The sequence below is a fragment of the Lucilia sericata genome, unplaced genomic scaffold, assembly GCF_015586225.1.
Source record: "Lucilia sericata isolate MDLA Ls3-8-SP2 unplaced genomic scaffold, ASM1558622v1 Contig001206F_arrow, whole genome shotgun sequence".
Lineage (NCBI taxonomy): Eukaryota > Metazoa > Arthropoda > Insecta > Diptera > Calliphoridae > Lucilia > Lucilia sericata.
The window spans coordinates 112,362-135,425 of NW_023995167.1; the positions used below are offsets into that span (position 1 = coordinate 112,362).

The 23,064-nt window shown below is 31.0% G+C and overlaps 1 protein-coding gene across 1 annotated transcript in view; it reads right to left on the reverse strand.

The window, feature by feature from the left end:
* The window catches only part of LOC119610470 (tyrosine-protein phosphatase Lar), a gene marked incomplete at its 5' end in the record, with an annotated part of 63,858 nt that overhangs the window by 37,190 nt on the left and 3,604 nt on the right, over positions 1–23,064 (reverse strand). The window contains 2 exons of the mRNA XM_037965697.1: positions 14,464–14,600; positions 16,186–16,336. Coding sequence (XP_037821625.1) covers positions 14,464–14,600; positions 16,186–16,336 — 288 coding nt within the window. The remainder of the gene's footprint in view (positions 1–14,463; positions 14,601–16,185; positions 16,337–23,064) is intronic.

The window sequence follows — 23,064 nt, forward strand, 5'->3', positions numbered from 1 at the left end:
TTGTAAGAAATTTTTATTTTAATGGTAAATTTTTTTTGTTTATTTTTTTTGGATGACAAAGTGTAAGAAATGAAATTGTCAATTTGTTTTAGTGGTGGTGGGTGGTTGGTTGGTTGGTGTTGACCATATAAGCCGTATTTTTTTTTTTTGATTGGGGTGATTGATTGATTGATTGATTTTGTTGTTTTGTAGATGATAATAAATTTTTGTTTTTTTTCGATTATTTTTAATTAGTAATTTAAGTTAAATTAAACAGCATCACATCAAAATTTTGTTAGAGTTGGAACACAAAAACAAAATTTTTCAAAATTATATCCAAAATCATCATATGAAATGAAATAAAAAATAAATTAAAAAAATTAATCAATAAAATATTAATAACAAAAATTAGTTAACAAATTATTTAAAAAATTATAAAAAAAATTATTTTTAAAAATAATAAAAAAAAAAAAAAAATTTTCCAGAAAAAAACCAATGGTTTATGCAAAATATAAATTTAAAACCAATTTTTACTAATAATTTTAAAAAAGAATTTCTATAAAATTTAGAGTGCATATTTTTTGTTTCTTTATAAATATTTATAAACATTTTGTTTAAAATTTTAAATTTAGCAAAAGGGACAGGGGTTTCCCTTTAGCTTTAATATTCTATGTTCTTTTCATATTCTAATTACTATTAACTATTTATTTAAACTTAAAAAATTAACAAAAAAAAAAATGTTTTTTTAAATAGAAAATTGTGCAGTTTTTTTCCAACCTAAAAATCATGCTTTATAAAATAATTTAAAAGAAAAGAAAAAAACTTGGTGCTAAATAAGATTTTTTACATAAAATTATTAAGAAAATTTTTAAATAAAGTTTTCAACATAAATTTTTTTTAAATCATATACATTCATTTTGTTGGAATCTATTTATAAAATAAATGGCGACATTTAAACTGGTGCTTTTTTAAATACATTGTTTTTGCATAAACCATTTGGAGAAATTAGTTTTTGTTAGAATTAAAAATTAAATAATAAAAATCCGTAATCATTAAAGGTTTAAAAAAAAAAATAAACATTTAAAAATAACTTAAAAATGTTTTAAAAAATTTAGTTTTAAAAATTTAAAACTTTTATAGAAAAACTTAAATAAAAGGTGCTTTTAATAACAAACATTTATTAGCTAAATACTTAAATTAGTAACTTAATTTAGTAACAATAATCTAGCAATCTAGTTTAAAATTTAATAAATTAATTGTCTTTATTAACAAAATTGATAAAATTTAACTTTAGGGAAAACTAGTTCAGTTCTGGTTCTAGTTCTGTTCTAGTTCTGTTCTAGTTCTGTTCTAGTTCTGTTCTAGTTCTGTTTAGTTCTGTTCTAGTTCTGTTCTAGTTCTGTTCTAGTTCTAGTTCTGTTCTAGTTCTGTTCTAGTTCAGTTCTAGTTCTGTTCTAGTTCTGTTCTAGTTCTGTTCTAGTTCTGTTCTAGTTCTGTTCTAGTTCTGTTCTAGTTCTGTTCTAGTTCAGTTCTAGTTCAGTTCTAGTTCAGTTCTAGTTCAGTTCCAATTCAGTTCTAGTTCAGTTCTAGTTCAGTTCTAGTTCAGTTCTACTTCAGTTCTAGTTCAGTTCTAGTTCAGTTCTAGTCAGTTCTAGTTCAGTTCTAGTTCAGTTCTAGTTCAGTTCTAGTTCAGTTCTAGTTCAGTTCTAGTTCAGTTCTAGTTCAGTTCTAGTTCAGTACTAGTTCAGTTCTAGTTCAGTTCCAATTCAGTTCTAGTTCAATTCTAGTTCAGTTCTAGTTCAGTTCCAATTCAGTTCTAGTTCAATTCTAGTTCAGTTCTAGTTCAGTTTTAGTTCAGTTCTAGTTCAGTTCTAGTTCAGTTCTAGTTCAGTTCTAGTTCAGTTCTAGTTCAGTTCTAGTTCAGTTCTAGTTCAGTTCTAGTTCAGTTCTAGTTCAGTTCAGTTCAGTTCTAGTTCAGTTCAGTTCAGTTCTAGTTCAGTTCTAGTTCAGTTCTAGTCAGTTTAGTTCAGTTCTAGTTCAGTTCTAGTTCAGTTCTAGTTCAGTTCTAGTTCAGTTCTAGTTCAGTTCTAGTCAGTTCTAGTTCAGTTCTAGTTCAGTTCTAGTTCAGTTCTAGTTCAGTTCTAGTTCAGTTCTAGTTCAGTTCTAGTTCAGTTCTAGTTCAGTTCTAGTTCAGTTCTAGTTCAGTTCTAGTTCAGTTCTAGTTCAGTTTAGTTCAGTTCTAGTTCAGTTCTAGTTCAGTTCTAGTCAGTTCTAGTTCAGTTCTAGTTCAGTTCTAGTTCAGTTCTAGTTCAGTTCTAGTTCAGTTCTAGTTCAGTTCTAGTTCAGTTCTAGTTCAGTTCTAGTTCAGTTCTAGTTCAGTTTAGTTCTAGTTCAGTTCTAGTTCAGTTCTAGTTCAGTTCTAGTTCAGTTCTAGTTCAGTTCTAGTTCAGTTCTAGTTCAGTTCTAGTTCAGTTCTAGTTTAGTTCAGTTCTAGTTTAGTTCAGTTCTAGTTCAGTTCTAGTTCAGTTCTAGTTCAGTTCTAGTTCAGTTCTAGTTCAGTTCTAGTTCAGTTCTAGTTCAGTTCTAGTTCAGTTCTAGTTCAGTTCTAGTTCAGTCTAGTTCAGTTCAGTTAGTTCAGTTCTAGTTCAGTTCTAGTTCAGTTCTAGTTCAGTTCTAGTTTCAGTTCTAGTTCAGTTCTAGTTCCGTTCTAGTTCAGTTCTAGTTTCAGTTCTAGTTCAGTTCTAGTTCAGTTCTAGTTCAGTTCTAGTTCGTTAGTTTCAGTTCTAGTTCAGTTCTAGTTCAGTTCTAGTTCAGTTTAGTCAGTTCTAGTTCATTAGTTCAGTTCTAGTTCAGTTCTAGTTCAGTTCTAGTTCAGTTCTAGTTTCAGTTCTAGTTCAGTTCTAGTTCAGTTCTAGTTCAAGTTCTAGTTCAGTTCTAGTTCAGTTCTAGTTCAGTTCTAGTCAGTTCTAGTTCAGTCTAGTTCAGTTCTAGTTCAGTTTCTAGTTCAGTTCTAGTTCAGTTCTAGTTCAGTTCTAGTTCAGTTCTAGTTCAGTTTCTAGTTCAGTTCTAGTTCAGTTCTAGTTCAGTTCTAGTTCAGTTCTAGTTCAGTTCTAGTTCATTCTAGTTCAGTTCTAGTTCAGTTCTAGTTCAGTTCTAGTTCAGTTCTAGTTCAGTTCTAGTTCAGTTCAGTTTAGTTCAGTTCTAGTTCAGTTTCTAGTTCAGTTCTAGTTCAGTTCTAGTTCAGTTTAGTTCAGTTCTAGTTCAGTTCTAGTTCAGTTCTAGTTCAGTTCTAGTTCAGTTCTAGTTCAGTTCTAGTTCAGTTCTAGTTCAGTTCTAGTTCAGTTCTAGTTCGTTCTAGTTCAGTTCTAGTTCAGTTCTAGTTCAGTTCTGTTCAGTTCTAGTTCAGTTCTAGTTCAGTTCTAGTTCAGTTCTAGTTCAGTTCTAGTTCAGTTCTAGTTCAGTTCTAGTTCAGTTCAGTTCAGTTCTAGTTTCAGTTTCTAGTTCAGTTCTAGTTCAGTTCTAGTTCAGTTCTAGTTCAGTTCTAGTTCAGTTCTAGTCAGTTCTAGTTCAGTTCTAGTTCAGTTCTAGTTCAGTTCTAGTTCAGTTCTAGTTCAGTTCTAGTTCAGTTCTAGTTCAGGTTCTAGTTCAGTTCTAGTTCAGTTCTAGTTCAGTTCTAGTTCAGTTCTAGTTCAGTCTAGTTCAGTTCTAGTTCAGTTCTAGTTCAGTTCTAGTTCAGTTCTAGTTCGTTAGTTCAGTTCTAGTTAAGTTCTAGTTCAGTTCTAGTTCAGTTCTAGTTCAGTTCTAGTTCAGTTCTAGTTCAGTTCTAGTTCTTCTAGTTCAGTTCTAGTTCAGTTCTAGTTCCGTTCTAGTTCAGTTCTAGTTCAGTTCTAGTTCAGATTCTAGTGCTAAAATTTTCCTGCTTAAAATTTCATCAATTTTGTTAAAAAAAAACAGTTAAATCCATTCTATCTTTAACTCTAAACATTCTTTATAATATATAATGTTAAAAAATTCAAATGAAAAAACATTCTTACAAATAAATTTTGATTAAAACCAAATAACATGGCACATAAATAAATTAAAATCTCGCTCTTCAACATAATTGTAATAATAATGAATTAATAACAACATATAAACTGAAATTATTATGCAAACAATTTTACACATGACATATAAAAAAATAAAATTAATAAACATTTGCAATATAAAAAGAACAGAAGAAAAGAAATTTAAAAAAAAATTAAACCAAACGAGGTGACAAACAAACAATCAAATTGTAACGACAATCATAAAAATATTATGCAAAAATGGAAAAATACAATTTGTAATATTAAAATAATAATAAATACAAAAAAATTAAAACCAAATAATAATATGTGCAATATATCAAGCAAAATAAAAATAACGTTAATGTTAATTAAAAAATAATTTTGTATTAAAGAATTGTTCGCAGGCAATTTTTCAATTGAAAAAAATAATATTATATTGGCATTATTATTATAACAGAAATAAAGAGTTTAAAATAATAAGCAAACTACATTTAAATAACATTTTTAATTATGAAATGGCAAAAGGGATTCAAGGATTAAAACAAACTAATTAATTTATAATTATATATAAAAATTGATATAGAACTGAAAACACTTTTAGACAAAATAACAAATTTTTAAATATATTCAAAACAATAGTCTACTGTACCGGCTTTAACTTAAATTGCAAAGTTTAGCATACTTATTATTATATAAAAATGTTTAATTTAAATAATTCATAGCCTATTTTAAGGCATTTGTTGACTCTCTTTTGTTATGCTTTAATATGTCCTTGAATCCCTTTTGATTTTATTATATTTTTTTCATGCTTTTTATATTTGTCTACAATTTGGGGAATTTTTATTATTGCAAATTATTTTACATTCGTGCTTTAAGTTGCCATAACAAAGGGGAAAAATAATAATAAATTTATTGTAAACATGCTTAAAAACCATTAAATTATTTAAATGGTATTTGTTTAAAAATAAATAAAACGTAAAATTAAACAGAACAGAAAATTATAATAAGTAAAAACATTTTGTTTAAACAATTAATTTGGGTTTTTGTTGTATTTATTTAATAAACTAACAGTGGAGATTAAAACTAGAACAGAACAGAACTAGAACAGGACTATAACTAAACTAGAACTGAACTAGAACTAAACTAGAACTGAACTAGTGCTGAACTAGCACTGAACCAGAACAGAACTAGAACAGAACTAGAAACAGAACTAGAACAGAACTAGAACAGAACTAGAACAGAACTAGAACAGAACTAGAACAGAACTAGAATAGAAATAGAACAGAAATAGAACAGAACTAGAACAGGAACTAGAACATAACTAGAACATAACTAGAACAGAACTAGAACAGAACTAGAACAGAACTAGACAGAACTAGAACAGAACTAGAACAGAACTAGAACAGAACTGAACTAGAACTGAACTAGAACTGAACTAGAACTGAACTAGAACTGAACTAGAACTGAACTAGAAATGAACTAGAACTGAACTAGAACTGAAACTAGGACAGAACTGACAGACTAGAACAGAACTAGAACAGAACTAGAACAGAACTAGAACAGAACTAGAACAGACGTAAACTAGAACAGAACTAGAACAGAACTAGAACAGAACTAGAACAGACTAGAAAGAAACTAGAACAGAACTAGAACAGAACTAGAACTAGACAGAACTAGAACAGAACTACAGAACTAGAACAGAACTAGAACAGAACTAGAACAGAACTAGAACAGAACTAGAACAGAACTAGAACAGAACTAGAACAGAACTGAACTAGAACTAGAACTGAACTAGAACTGAACTAGAACTGAACTAGAACTGAACTAGAACTGAACTGGAACTGAACTAGAACTGAATTAGAACTGAACTAGAACTGAACTAGAACTGAACTAGAAACTGAACTAGAACTGAACTAGAACTGAACTAGAACTTAACCAGAACTGAACTAGAACTAAACTAGAACTGAACTAGAACAGAACTAGAACAGAACAGAACTAGAACTGAAATGAACTAGAACCGAACTAGAACTGAACTAGAACTGAACTAGAACTGAACTAGAACTGAACTAGAACTGAACTAGAACTGAACTAGAACTGAACTAGAACTGAACTAGAACTGAACTAGAACAGACTTAGAACAGAACTGGAACGGAACTAGAACTGAAATGAACTAGAACCGAACTAGAACCGAACTAGAATTGAACTAGAACTGAACTAGAACTGAACTAGAACTGAACTAGAACTGAACTGGAACTGAAATAGAACTGAATTAGAACTGAACTAAACTGAACTAGAACTGAACTAGAACTGAACTAGAACTGAACTAGAACTGAACTAGAACTGAACTAGAACTGAACTAGAACTGAACTAGAACTGAACTAGAACTGAACTAGAACTGAACTAGAACTGAACTAGAACTGAACTAGAACTGAACTAGAACTGAACTACAACTGAACTAGAACTGACTACAACTGAACTAGAACTGAACTAGAACTGAACTAGAACTGAACTAGAACTGAACTAGAACTGAACTAGAACTGAACTAGAACTGAACTAGAACTGAACTAGAACTGAACTAGAACTGAACTAGAACTGAACTAGAACTGAACTAGAACTGAACTAGAACTGAACTAGAACTGAACTAGAACTGAACTAGAACTGAACTAGAACTAGAACTGAACTAGAACTGAACTAGAACTGAACTAGAACTGAACTAGAACTGAACTGACTGAACTAGAACTGAATTAGAACTGAACTAGAACTGAACTAGAACTGAACTAGAACTGAACTTAGAACTGAACTAGAACTGAACTAGAACTTAACCAGAACTGAACTAGAACTAAACTAGAACTGAACTAGAACAGAACTAGAACAGAACAGAACTAGAACTGAAATGAACTAGAACCGAACTAGAACTGAACTAGAACTGAACTAGAACTGAACTAGAACTGAACTAGAACTGAACTAGAACTGAACTAGAACTGAACTAGAACTGAACTAGAACTGAACTAGAACTGAACTAGAACTGAACTAGAACTGAACTAGAACAGACTTAGAACAGAACTGGAACGGAACTAGAACTGAAATGAACTAGAACCGAACTAGAACCGAACTAGAATTGAACTAGAACTGAACTAGAACTGAACTAGAACTGAACTAGAACTGAACTGGAACTGAAATAGAACTGAATTAGAACTGAACTAAACTGAACTAGAACTGAACTAGAACTGAACTAGAACTGAACTAGAACTGAACTAGAACTGAACTAGAACTGAACTAGAACTGAACTAGAACTGAACTAGAACTGAACTAGAACTGAACTAGAACTGAACTAGAACTGAACTAGAACTGAACTAGAACTGAACTAGAACTGAACTACAACTGAACTAGAACTGAACTAGAACTGAACTAGAACTGAACTAGAACTGAACTAGAACTGAACTAGAACTGAACTAGAACTGAACTAGAACTGAACTAGAACTGAACTAGAACTGAACTAGAACTGAACTAGAACTGAACTAGAACTGAACTAGAACTGAACTAGAACTGAACTAGAACTGAACTAGAACTGAACTAGAACTGAACTAGAACTGAACTAGAACTGAACTAGAACTGAACTAGAACTGAACTAGAACTGAACTAGAACTGAACTAGAACTGAACTAGAACTGAACTTGAACTGAACTAGAACTGAACTAGAACTGAACTAGAACTAGAACTGAACTAGAGCTGAACTAGAACTAGAACTGAACTAGAACTGAAGTAGAACTAGAACTGAACTAGAACTGAAGTAGAACTGGACTAGTTTGTCCCGCTTTTTATAATCTCCACTGTTAATTGATCCACTTAAATTTTTCTTTTTTATACCCAATTAATATTGTTGTTGCTGTTATAATTTTTATTATTACAGGTGCTAAATTATACGGTGCGTTTTTAATAATTTAAGTGCTGTTTAATATTACAACAAAAACGTGTTTGCTTTTGTTGTTTTTGCTATTAAAAAAATATTAGTTTTAGGTGCTTTAATATTATTATTATTTACTTTTTGGACTTGTGTGCTTTTAAAATAATTTGTGCTAATAAAAAAAGAACAACAAGGTGCCATTTATTAACTTTTATTAGTTTGCATTTTATTTAATTATTTATTGTGCAAGTGCCATAATTTATTTAAACGTACGTTTTATTTGTTTGTTTTTGTAGGAAATTTAATTGGTGCTTTAATATTTATTTATAAGTGGAAAATAGCAAAATTCATCACACTCGTGGGTAGCGCACACACAAACGCCCTCCTAATTAAGTGGCATGCTAATATTTTTTTATCTTTTATTTTGGTTGGGGCAAATTATTCGAAAGGCAAACAAATTTTTTTACCTATTCTGTTTTGATAATCAATTAGAATTTCTGGAAAAAAATATTATAGCTTATAGGTTAAGCTCATACTAGAACTATTATACGAAGTTTAAAAGAGTAGGATTTTTATAAAGACCAATCTGCCTTGTTTAGCAATACTGCTGATGACCAAGTTTAAACTGTAACTAAACTTACCAATCACGATTTGTCTCATTCAATTAATTTTTTTTGCTTTATGGACAATTTTTTAACTAGTTTAGTAATATTTAAACAAAATAATAGTAAATTGGAAAATTTAGTTTGTGTTTATTTTGTTATTGTAAAGTGATAGTGTTAAGAATGTATTTGTTTCATGTAGATAAATTACTTTGAGAACAAATTATTCTCAATAATTAAAAAAAAAATTTAACGGAATCTGAACTAGAACATAACTAGACAAGAAAAGAACTAGAACAGAACTAGAATAGAACTAGAACAGAACTAGAACAGAACTAGAACGAACTAGAACAGAACTAGAACATAACTAGAACAGAACTAGAACAGAACTAGAACAGAACTAGAACAGAACTAGAACAGAACTAGAACAGAACTAGAACAGAACTAGAACAGAACTAGAACTGTACTAGAACTGAACTAGAACTGAACTAGAACTGAACTAGAACTGAACTAGAACTGAACTAGAACTGAACTAGAACTGAACTAAAACTGAACTAAACTGAACTAGAACTGAACTAGAACTGAACTAGAACTGAACTAGAACTGAACTAGAACTGAACTAGAACTGAACTAGAACTGAACTAGAACTGACTAGAACTGAACTACACTGAACTAGAAACTGAACAAGAACTGAACTAGAACTGACGTAGCACTGAACTAGAACTGGACTAGAATGAACTAGAACTGAACGGAACTGAACTAGAACTGAACTAGAACTGAACTAGAACTAAACTAGAACTGAACTAGAACCTGAACTAGAACTGAACTAGAACTGAACTAGAACTGAACTAGAACTGAACTAGAACTGAACTAGAACTGAACTAGAACTAGAACTGAACAGACTGACTAGAACTGAACTAGAACTGAACTGGAACTGAACTAGACTGAACTAGAACTGAACTAGAACTGAACTAGAACTAAACTAGAACTGAACTAGAACTGAACTAGAACTGAACTAGAACTGAACTAGAACTGACCTAGACTGAACTAGAACTAGAACTGAACTAGAACTGAACTAGAACTGAACTAGAACTGAACTAGAACTGAACTAGAACTGAACTAGAACTGAACTAGAACTGAACTAGAACTGAAACTAAAACTTAACCAGAACTGAACTAGAACAGAACTAGAACAGAACTAGAACAGAATTAGAACAGAACTAGAACAAACTAGAACAGAACTAGAACAGAACTAGAACAGAACTAGAACAGAACTAGAACAGAACTAGAACAGAACTAGAACCGAATTAGAACAGAACTAGAACAGAACTAGAACAGACTAGAACAGAACTAGAACAGAACTAAAACAGAACTAGAACAGAACTAGAACAGAACTAGAACAGAACTAGAACAGAACTAGAACAGAACAAGAACAGAACTAGAACAGAACTAGACAGAACTAGAACAGAACTAGAACAGAACTAGAACAGAACTAGAACAGAACTAGAACAGAACTAGAACAGAACTAGAACAGAACTAGAACAGAACTAGAACAGAACTAGAACAGAACTAGAACAGAACTAGAACAGAACTAGAACAGAACTATCCAACAGAACTAGAACAGAACTAGAACAAAACTAGAACAGAACTAGAACAGAACTAGAACAGAACTAGAACAGAACTAGAACAGAACTAGAACAAACTAGAACAGAACTAGAACAGAACTAGAACAGAACTAGAACAGAACTAGACAGAACTAGAACAGAACTAGAACAGAACTAGAACAGAACTAGAACAGAACTAGAACAGAACTAGAACAGAACTAGAACAGAACTAGAACAGAACTAGAACAGAACTAGAACAGAACTAGAACAGAACTAGAACAGAACTAGAACAGAACTAGAACAGAACTAGAACAAGAACTAGAACAGAACTAGAACCAGAACTAGAACAGAACTAGAACAGAACTAGAACAGCAACTAGAACAGAACTAGAACAGAACTAGAACAGAACTAGAACAGAACTAGAACAGAACTAGACCAGAACTAGAACAGAACTAGAACAGAACTAGAACAGAACTAGAACAGAACTAGACAGACTAGAACAGAACTAGAACAGAACTAGAACAGAACTAGAACAGAACTAGAACAGAACTAGAACAGAACTAGAAACAGAACTAGAACAGAACTAGAACAGAACTAGAACAGAACTAGAACAGAACTAGACAGAACTAGAACAGAACTAGAACAGAACTAGAACAGAACTAGAACAGAAACTAGAACAGAACTAGAACAGAACTAGAACAGAACTAGAACAGAACTAGAACAGAACTAGAACAGAACTAGAACAGAACTAGAACAGAACTAGAACAGAACTAGACAGAACTAGAAAGAACTAGAACAGAACTAGAACAGAACTAAGAATCGAAGAATAGAACAGAACTAGAACAGAACTAGAAACAGAACTAGAACAGAACTAGAACAGAACTAGAACGAACTAGAACAGAACTAGAATCAGAACTAGAACAGAACTTAGAACAGAACTAGAACAGAACTAGAACAGAATAGAACAGAACTAGAACAGAACTAGAACAGAACTAGAACAGAACTAGAACAGAACTAGAACAGAACTAGAACAGAACTAGAACAGAACTAGAACAGAAACTAGAACAGAACTAGAACAGAACTAGAAAAGAACTAGAACAGAACTAGAACAGAACTAGAAACAGAACTAGAACAGAACTAGAACAGAACAGAACAGAACTAGAACAGAACTAGAACAGAACTAGAACAGAACAGAACAGAACTAGACAGAACTAGACAGAACAGAACTAGAACAGAACTAGAACAGAACTAGAACAGAACTAGAACAGAACTAGAGCAGAACTAGTACAGAACTAGTACAGAACTAGATCAGAACTAGAACAGAACTAGAACAGGACTAGAACAGAACTAGAACAGAACTAGAACAGAATTAGAACTAGAACAGAACTAGAACAGAACTAGAAAGAACTAGAACAGAACTAGAACAGAACTAGAACAGAACTAGAACAGAACTAGAACAGAACTAGAACAGAAATAGAACAGAACTAGAACAGAACTAGAACAGAACTAGAACAGAACTAGAACAGAACTAGAACAGAACTAGAAAGAACTAGAACTAGAGCAGAACTAGAACAGAACTAGAACAGAACTAGAACAGAACTAGAACAGAACTAGAACAGAACTAGAACAGAACTAGAACAGAACTAGAACAGAACTAGAACAGAACTAGAACAGAACAAGAACAGAACTAGAACAGAACTAGAACAGAACTAGAACAGAACTAGAACAGAACTAGAACAGAACTAGAACAGAACTAGCAACAGAACTAGAACGAACTAGAACAGAACTAGAACAGAACTAGAACAGAACTAGAACAGAACTAGAACAGAACTAGAAACAGAACTAGACAGAACTAGAACAGAACTAGACAGAACTAGAACAGAACTAGAACAGAACTAGAAACAGAACAGAACTAGAACAGAACTAGAACAGAACTAGAACAGAACTAGAACAGAACTAGAACAGAACTAGAACAGAACTAGAACAGAACTAGAAACAGAACTAGAACAGAACTAGAACAGAACTAGAACAGAACTAGAACAGAACTAGAACAGAAACTAGAACAGAACTAGAACAGAACTAGAACAGAACTAGAACAGAACTAGAACAGAACTAGAACAGAACTAGAACAGAACTAGAACAGAACTAGAACAGAACTAGAACAGAACTAGAACAGAACTAGAACAGAATCTAACTAGAACAGAACTAGAACAGAAACTAGACAGAACTAGAACAGAACTAGAACAACTAGAACAGAACTAGAACAGAACTAGAACAGAACTAGAACAGAAATAGAACAGAACTCAGAACAGAACTAGAACAGAACTAGAACAGAACTAGAACAGAACTAGAACAGAACTAGAACAAAACTAGAACAGAACTAGAACAGCACTAGACAGAACTAGAACAGAACTAGAACAGAACTAGAACAGAACTAGAACAGAACTAGAACAGAACTAGAACAGAACTAGAACAGAACTAGAACAGAACTAGAACAGAACTAGAACAGAACTAGAACAGAACTAGAACAGAACTAGACAGACAGAACTAGAACAGAACTAGAACAGACTAGTACAGAACTAGAACAGAACTAGAACAGAACTAGAACAGAACTAGAACAGGACTAGAACAGAACTAGAACAGAACTAGAACAGAACTAGAACAGAACTAGAACAGAACTAGAACAGAACTAGAACAGAACTAGAACAGAACTAGAACAGAACTAGAAAACTAGAACAGAACTAGAACAGAACTAGAACAGAACTAGAACAGAACTAGAACAGAACTAGAACAGAACTAGAACAGAACTAGAACAGAACTAGAACAGAAATAGAACAGAACTAGAACAGAACTAGAACAGATCTAGAACAGAACTAGAAGAGAACTAGAAGAGAACTAGAACAGAACTAGAACAGAACTAGAACAGAACTAAAACAGAACTAGAACTGTACAAGAACTGAACTATTGAATCCTAGAATTCTGAATAGAGGTAGAAATAATCTTGAGTTAAGCCTTTCATTTGCATTCAAATCCTTGAACAAAGTGTTTAAAATATTCGTGCAGTTGTTTTACCATGTTAAAGTGTAATGTGATAATGTTATTATAATTGTATTCAGAGTATATGTTGTATAGACATAAATTATAAATAAATTATTGTTGTAATTAAAAAATATTTCAAATAAATACATAAAACCAAACTTAAATTAAGAAACTATGTATTAAGAAATATTATGTATATAGGATGTATTAAAAAATACATAAAACCAAACTTAAATTAAGAAACTATGTATTAAGAAATATTATGTATATAAGATGTATTAAATGTTTAAGTTAATTAAGTAGATATTTCTAGTATTGTGATGTATATAATGTTTAAGTATAGGTATGTATATATAGTATATTATGTATGTATAAAGGGAATTTATTAATATGTATTTTCTGGTAAAAGTAAAAAGTTTGTTGTTTAAATTATAACAAAAACATTTAAAGTTAAGGGTAAAGCATTAAAAATTGTCCATTTCAGAAAAACCCCTAAAATCCTGCTTAAAAATTTCCAATGAACAAGATCTTAGCACCATTTTTATTAATATACGAATTGTACTCAAAACCATGACAATTTTATGTCGAATAGGGATTTCACAGTTTTATTTAAACATTTAAACCCTTTCAATGGAAAAACCTAAAGCCCTACTTTTGGATCTCACTATTATAACAAAATAATGCTTACACCTAAAAGTAGGCTTTAGATTTTGTTATTCTCTCATCCTAAATAACATGTTAGGTTTTATTGCTTAAACAAAACTGTGACATCTCTTAATATTCTTTGTGTTTTATTTAAACAAATAATAAAAAGAACAAATTATTTAATAAAAAAATAAAATATTATTCAATATTATATTCATTATTTCTCTAAGGGGTTTTTATAAATAATTTACATATTTAAATTTATGTATATAAAACATTAACTTTCTACATTTAAACAACACCTTTTTAAAAAAATTAACTTAAAAATTCAATTGTTTAAATTTGAATTAATTATAAAATAATATCAAACGAAAGTAAAAACTTAAAACTATTTATGAAAAACTACTAGATACTGTATTGTTTATATTAATGGTTAAGTAAAAAATCTTTGTTATTAAAAAAAATATTTAATTTTATAAGGATTTTTGACACCTTATGTTAAGATTGTTTATTATTTTCAATATATATTTTTGATATAGTTGTAGAGTAGTATATTTTTAAAATATATATATTTATATATAGATAAATATTTTATATAAATAATAGTTATAATTCATAAAAAAAAACTGAAATATTTACTCACCATATTGTTTCGTACGGACGGGTATGGGTGGTGTTGTGGCACCTTCACCTCTTTGAGAACGAGCTGCCAGCCAAATGTAGTATAAAGTATCAGGATACAAACCATCAAGCGTATAGGATTCAGTATTGGAAATTCGCCTGTTAGGGGTGCGAAAAAGTGGAAGAAAATTGAGAATGTTAAAGAAAATCGAAACAAGAATTAGAATATGGACTGAATTCTGTGCCTAAGAAATGAACTGGAACTAAAACAGAACTGAACTAGAACTGAACTAGAACTGAACTAGAACTGAACTAGAACTGAACTAGAACTGAACTAGAACTAAACTAGAACTAAACTAGAACTAAACTAGAACTAAACTAGAACTAAACTAGAACTAACTACTAGAACTGAACTAGACCTGAACTAGAACTGAACTAGAACTGAACTAGAACTGAACTAGAACTGAACTAGTACTGAACTAGAACTGAACTAGAACTGAACTAGAACTGAACTAGAACTGAACTTGAACTTGAACTGAACTAGAACTGAACTAGAACTGAACTAGAACTGAACTAGAACTGAACTAGAACTGAACTAGAACTGAACTAGAACTGAACTAGAACTGAACTAGAACTGAACTAGAACTGAACTAGAACTGAACTAGAACTGAACTAGAACTGAACTAGAACTGAACTAGAACTGAACTAGAACTGAACTAGAACTAGAACTGAACAAGAACTGAACTAGAACTGAACAAGAACTGAACTAGAACTGAACTAGAACTGAACTAGAACTGAACTAGAACTGAACTAGAACCGAACTAGAACTGAACTAGAACTGAACTAGAACTAGAACTGAACAAGAGCTGAACTAGAACTGAACAAGAACTGAACTAGAACTGAACTAGAACTGAACTAGAACTAAACTAGAACTAAACTAGAACTGAACTAGAACTGAACTAGAACTGAACTAGAACTGAACTAGAACTGAACTAGAACTGAACTAGAACTGAACTAAAACTGAACTAGAACTGAACTAGAACTGAACTAGAACTGAACTAGAACTGAACTAGAACTGGACTAGAACTGAACTAGAACTAGAACTGAACTAGAACTGAACTAGAACTGAACTAGAACTGAACTAGAACTGAACTAGAACTAGAACTGAACTAGAACTGAACTAGAACTGAACTAGAACTGAACTAGAACTGAACTAGAACTGAACTAGAACTGAACTAGAACTGAACTAGAACTGAACTAGAACTGAACTAGAACTGAACTAGAACTGAACTAGAACTGAACTAGAACTGAACTAGAACTGAACTAGAACTGAACTAGAACTGAACTAGAACTGAACTAGAACAGAACTAGAACTGAACTAGAACTGAACTAGAACTGAACTAGAACTAGAACTGAACTAGAACTGAAAGTGAATTCAAACTCTAATATAACCGAACTAGATCACACTATATGAAAGCAGCAATAACTTTTCTAGATCCTCTGTTAACCTTTCATTTATAATTTTTAATAGAAATATTATTTTTATCAAATTAAATTTCCGCTTAAACATTATGGAATCACATAAAAAAATTAAATTTCAAATAAACCATTAATTTATTTATTTTAATGAAATTTCCTGTATATTTATTTTGTTCTTGCCACCAGCTGCGAACATCATTATCATCTACACTAACATGACACCGAAATGTGATGATAATGAAGCTAAAGGTGTTGTCGTACTCACTTGTGATGATCCTGTTTGGCGTATGTATCATTCCAGTATAATTCATAATGAACAATATTTTCACTGGAATGTGTCGGTTTGGACCATTGCAATGTAACTGCGGTCTCGCCGATATCGGTGGCCCGGAAATTGCTGGGTTGCGAAGGGACACCTGCATTAAAACGCAGCCATCAATCCATTTTTATTTTATTGTTTTTGTTGGGGTAGTTATTGTTGTTGTTGGAGTTGTTGATGTTTGCGGTTCAGAGTTCATGATAAAAACCAGATGGATGTTGATGATGTAAAATTGTTTATATTGATTTATATGCCAAAATGTAAAAGTACATGTCCACGCATTAAAAAGAGAGCAATAGTGTGAGAGAGAAAGAGTGAAAGGGGAGAGACAGAGATGATGACAATGTTAATAAAAATTCACAAACGGAAATTAAATAAAATATTTGTTTTCGTTGTTATTGTTGGGCCGTTTCATTTCGGCCGACAAGAACTTTTACATTTTTCCAATTTTCACTATCAATATTTGAAAAAGTGTAAAAAATGGAATAAAATATTGTAAAATACACAAATAACAATATAAAATTGAAATATTAAAAGATAAAAATTGTTCTTTCTTTTTTTTTATTATTTTATTTAACTTGGCCATAACAAATAACGAAAATATGCAGAGGTTATAGACGTATTTTTACATTTTGTTGTGGCCAATAACTATTTGAGTTATCATTTAAATTAAATTTTTATTTATAAATATTTATTATTATTATCAATATTTTCTTGATATCTTTTTTGCTCATATTTATTGCTTCTTTTAAACAATATAAAAGAAAAAAATCAAAATTATAAAAAGCTCTATTATAAATTTTGTTTATTACCCTCCACCCCTTAACAAGCCATAGAGTCTCCTGACTTGCCTGCGTTATCTCTATATAAATATAAAACTTCAAATGTGTGTGTCTTCTGTCCTTGTTGCTGAAGCACTTCATCAATCTTTACACACATATTTGACCAAATTTTTATTTCCATTTTCATATTTGTTTTCTTTTTTTACGGTGCTCTCACAAATAGTTATTGAGGAGTATATTTTCAATTGTAAAAAAAAACTTTTTAAATAAGAAAATTTCATTTTCCTTTATTTTCATTATCATTCGTTTTTGTGTTAAAATGCATTAAAATTTTATTTTCCAAAGTATTGTGTTCTTTAATGGTAGCACCAAAATATGAACTTTCCGCCCACATTCATTTTATGAAGTACATAAATAAGTATGTATTTAAATTGGGGGAAATTTCAACGATTTCAACGTTAAAAAAGTTATTAAAATATAAAGAGTACAAATAATAGGCAGATGTCAGATGGACTGAGAAAACCTATCACTTGAATACAAAAATAAAAGAGCTATACTTGAACTAAATTAAACCAGAACAGAACAGAACTAGAACAGAACTCGAAAAGAACTAGAACAGACCTAGGACAGAACAGAACTAGAACAGAACTAGAAGAGAACTAGAAGAGAACTAGAACAGACTTGAACAGAACTAGAACAGAACTAGAACAGAACTAGAACAGAACTAGACAACAGAACAGAACTAGAACAGAACTAGACAGAACTAGAACAGAACTAGAACAGAACTAGAACAGAACTAGAACAGAACTAGAACAGAAACTAGAACAGAACTAGAACAGAACTAGAACAGAACTAGAACAGAACTAGAACAGAACTAGAACAGAACTAGAACAGAACTAGAACGAACTAGAACAGAACTAGACAGAAACTAGAACAGAACTAGAACAGAACTAGAACAGAACTAACAGAACTAGAACAGAACTAGAACAGAACTAGAACAGAACTAAACAGAACTAAAACAGAATTAAACAGAACTAAAAGAACTAGAACAGAACTAGAACAGAACTAGAACCGAACTAGAACAGAACTAGAACAGCAACTAGAACAGAACTAGAACAGAACTAGAACAGAACTAGACAGAACTAGAACAGAACTAGAACAGAACTAGAACAGAACTAGAACAGAACTAGAACAGAACTAGAACAGAACTAGAACAGAACTAGAACAGAACAGAACAGAACTAGAACAGAACTAGAACAGAACTAGAACAGAACTAGAACAGAACTAGAACAGAACTAGAACAGAACTAGAACAGAACTAGAACAGAACTAGAACAGAACTAACAGAATTAAAACAGAACTAAAACAGAACTGGAACAGAACTAAAACAGAACTAGAACAGAACAAGAACATAACTAGAACATAACTAGAACAGAACTAGAACAGAACTAGAACAGAACTAGAACAGAACTAGAACAGAACTAGAACAGAACTAGAACAGAACTAGAACAGAACTAGAACAGAACTAGAACAGAACTAGAACAGAAATAGAACAGAACTAGAACAGAACTAGAACAGAACTAGAACAGAACTAGAACAGAACTAGAACAGAACTAGAACAGAACTAGAACAGAACTAGAACAGAACTAGAACAGAACTAGAACAGAACTAGAACAGAACTAGAACAGAACTAGAACAGAACTAGAACAGAACTAGAACAGAACAAGAACAGAACTAGAACAGAACTAGAACAGAACTAGAACAGAACTAGAACAGAACTAGAACAGAACTAGAACAGAACTAGAACAGAACTAGAACAGAACTAGAACAGAACTAGAACAGAACTAGAACAGAACTAGAACAGAACTAGAACAGAACTAGAACAGAACTAGAACAGAACTAGAACAGAACTAGAACAGAACTAGAACAGAACTAGAACAGAACAGAACAGAACAGAACTAGAACAGAACTAGAACAGAACTAGAACAGAACAGAACTAGAACTAGGAATTAGACGAATCAAATTCTCTCCCTTTGTGATTTCAAATACAAACAAAAATTGAAAATATTTATTACCATCAAACAAATATCGGTTACTGCACAATATTCATAAAACATCTAGTTTTTATTTGTTTGATTTTAAACATTAAATATCAGCATATAACTAAAACCATATAAAATTACAGTTATTTGTTGGCGAAACATATTGAAATAATTAAATCAAAGGTATAATATTTGCGGCTATTGTTTATTAAATGAAATAAAATATTTGTGTAAATTGACACACCCACACTAATACTCTGAATATGTTTACATATATTTAGTCATATTTATAGAACATGTTTATACTATTACACCGACAATACCAATCAATCGTTTAATAATGTTACGATTAAAAATACCTAAAATGTTTTACAATTATTTATTTGCATACAATTTTATTGTTTAACAACAAACAACATTTAAATATGTGAAAAAGTATAAGGGAAGCAAATAGAACAGCAGTAAAATATCCGTTACATATGCGTTTTTAGGGTGAACCTAAAGAAAAATATCCGGTAGAATAAAAAAAACTATTTGGATTTATATTAGAAAATGGGAATATTGTGAACGTATGTTTTACAAAATGTTTTTTTTAACAAATTGTCTACAGAATTATTATTTTTCTGCGAACACCCTTTTTATCCCTTTAAGTATACATTACATTTAATTTTAACTCGCTATTGCATTCAATACTCTTCATCTGCATGTTTATTCCATTTGATAAATATTTGATTGTTTTGTAATTTAATAAAACAATAGATTTGTTGTTTTCTCTCTGTGTTCTGTTAGCAACCATTTATTTAAACCTCTTGCCGTTGTGATTTTTAACGCTCCCACATACGTTTGTGTGTCTGTGTGTGTTTTTTTTCCCAATATAGATTTATGGTTTTGAATTTAAACTATTATAGTCAAATTTATTATGGCTTTATTGTTGTTAATATGTAAATATGTATGTATATATGGACATATGTGTGTATTAGTTTACACAGAATACAATACAATTTAAATTTAAAACAATAGTTAAACCTAATAATAGCAATCACAGGTAAATAAATAAATTTAAAACTGATTAATTGTATATTATATTAAATGGACAATTTTATGATAAATTTTAGAAATTAAAGTATGATTTTGAAAAGTTGACCTGGTTATAGGCATTGACTATAACAAATTCAGTTTTACAGTTTACACTTTTGGGGAATTTACAGACACTTTTATTACAAGAAGCTCCACTATAACTTACTTAGTAATGCAGTCAATAGTTTGTCTCTCATTTTCCTACTCAACACAGTCTTCTTTTAATACTATACTCTTGCTTATTTACAACACTTTACTACTCTTTATTAATATCTTTGGCACTCACTTTTGTAGTCTTAACAATAGTTTTTTCGTTCATTATTTAATTACCATATAATTTATGTGTCCCTTTAAACTATTTACTAGCAAATTAGTCACGCTTTAATTTTATAAACAAATTTACTATTTTTAAGCTCTATTCTCTTAAGTATCACACATAAATACATACCCATGTAACCACTAATGAATGTATGTATTTATTTACTTGTCGCAAGTAAACTTGCCTTTACAACAATAAGTATAATGTACTAAATATATCTACACCGTGAAAACAATTTGCTAAGGACAATATTTTCACAATAAAAAAAACACCTTACAACTATAGAATTTCATTGCTATACTATTGCAGTTGTGCAACTTCTGTAGTCAACATTAACATCATATTATTTTCTTGCACTCCTTGTCGCCGTATGCGTATGTGAAACGTGATCCTTAAACTTTTGCTGTAGTTTTTGTTTTCTCCCTCATTTTTTCTCTCTTGTTGCAAATGACATTATTTTACATATTACGAGTGTTCGTGTATAATAAGCGTAAGTAAAAGTATAAAAGTAAGTACGAGTACTTTTGTAATTAAACAAATTACAACTATAGCAAATAGTACATACGCAAATTATAAGTTAGTGTGAGTAAAAAAAAAATGTACACAAAAAAATTTGCTTTATTTTATATGTCAGGCACGTGATATTTATAAAACAATTAAAATAGTGGTAAAGTTTAAAGGAGATAATTTGTAAATCATTTAAAGTTCAGACCGAACAAGGATTAATGAAGTTAAACACAAAACAGGGAGTAACTAAAGGTTCAGTTCTTGTTTAGTCAAAGTTCTAGTTCTGTTCTAGTTCTGTTCTAGTTCTGTTCTAGTTCTGTTCTAGTTCTGTTCTAGTTCTGTTCTAGTTCTGTTCGTTCTGTCTAGTTCTGTTCTAGTTCTGTTCTGTTCTAGTTCTTAGGTCTGTCTAGTTCTGTTCTAGTTCTGTTCTAGTTCCTGTTTCTAGGTTCTAGTTTTCTGTTCTTTTAGTCCTAGTTCTGTTCTAGTTCTGTTCTAGTTCTGTTCTAGTTCTGTTCTAGTTCTGTTCTAGTTCTGTTCTAGTTCGTGTTCTAGTTCTGTTCTAGTTCTGTTCTAGTTCTGTTCTAGTTCTGTTCTAGTTCTGTTCTAGTTCTGTTCTAGTTCTGTTCTAGTTCTGTGCTAGTTCTGTTCTAGTTCTGTTTCTAGTTCTGTTCTAGTTCTGTTCCTAGTTCGTTCTAGTTCTGTTCTAGTTCTGTTCTAGGTTCTGTTCTAGTTCTGTTCTTAGTTCTGTTCTAGTTCTGTTCTAGTTCTGTCTAGTTCTGTTCTAGTTCTGTTCTAGTTCTGTTCTAGTTCTGTTCTAGTTCTGTTCTAGTTCTGTTCTAGTTCTGTTCTAGTTCTGTTCTAGTTCTGTTCTAGTTCTGTTCTAGTTCTGTTTTCTGTTCTAGTTCTGTTCTAGTTCTGTTCTGGTCTAGTTCTGTTCTAGTTCTGTTCATCTTATAGTTCTGTTCGAGTTCATGTTCTAGTTCTGTTCTAGTCGTTCTAGTCTGTTCTAGTTCTGTTCTAGGTTCTAGTTCTAGTTCTGTCTAGTTCTGTTCTAGTTCTGTTCTAGGTTCTGTTCTAAGTTCTGTTCTATTCTGTGGGGGGGCTAGTTCTGTTCTAGTTCTGTTCTAAGTTCTGGTTCTAGTTCTGTTCTAGTTCTGTTCTAGTTCTGTTCTAGTTCTAGTTCTGTTCTAGTTCTGTTCTAGTTTGTTCTAAGTTGTGTTCTATTTCTGTTCTAAGTTCTGTTCTAGTTATGGTTCTAGTTCTGTCCTGTTCTAGTTCTTTTCTAGTTCTGTTCTAGTTCGGTTCTGTTCTTTTTTTGTTCTGTTCTAGTTCAGTTTTAATTAAGTTCTGGAATCACATCTCCATTTACAATGATAAGCTTTTAAATTCTTTAAATCCTGCCAAGTTAACAGCATTCTTTGTCCGGTTGTTCACTTTTCCTTTCTTTAAACAATTTTAACTACAATTGATTTATTTCTTCTCAGCCAACTGCATTTATTCTTCTGTTTTAAACATGATTTCGAAACAATTATATTAATTACAACATATTCCTTTTATTATCTTTTCCTGTTATTTTTTGTTATTTCTTGTCGTTATTGTCGTCCAACGTTCAACACCAATCAATGTCATTATTGTTTGTCATAATTTTCTGTAAAAATGACTGTTAAAAAAAAAGTAGAGAAACTACAGCAAAATATGGCAATGCAACTTAAATATATTTATATAGAATTTCAATATACATACAATATAACAAATTGTTGTTTTTTTTTTTTGTAGATTTAAATCGGAAAAAGGATATAAAACTTGTACATGTTTAAGTGCGTGCTTTTTTGTGTATGTGTGAGTGATTTTTCGTATTTATTATTTTAATTTGTGATTGTATCAGTTTAACATGTTGTTAACATTATAACAGTAAATATGTATCAGTATCCAATGTAAAAAAAGATATTGAGGGGGAGAGGGAAAAGAGCGATCCTGTATTTAATGGTTCTTTACTTTGCCCGTATAATTTATTTCGTTTTATTCCTTAATGATTTTCAACAAAAAAAAGTTGTACAACAAAAATGGACAATTTAAATATGTTGACAAAAGAAATTGTG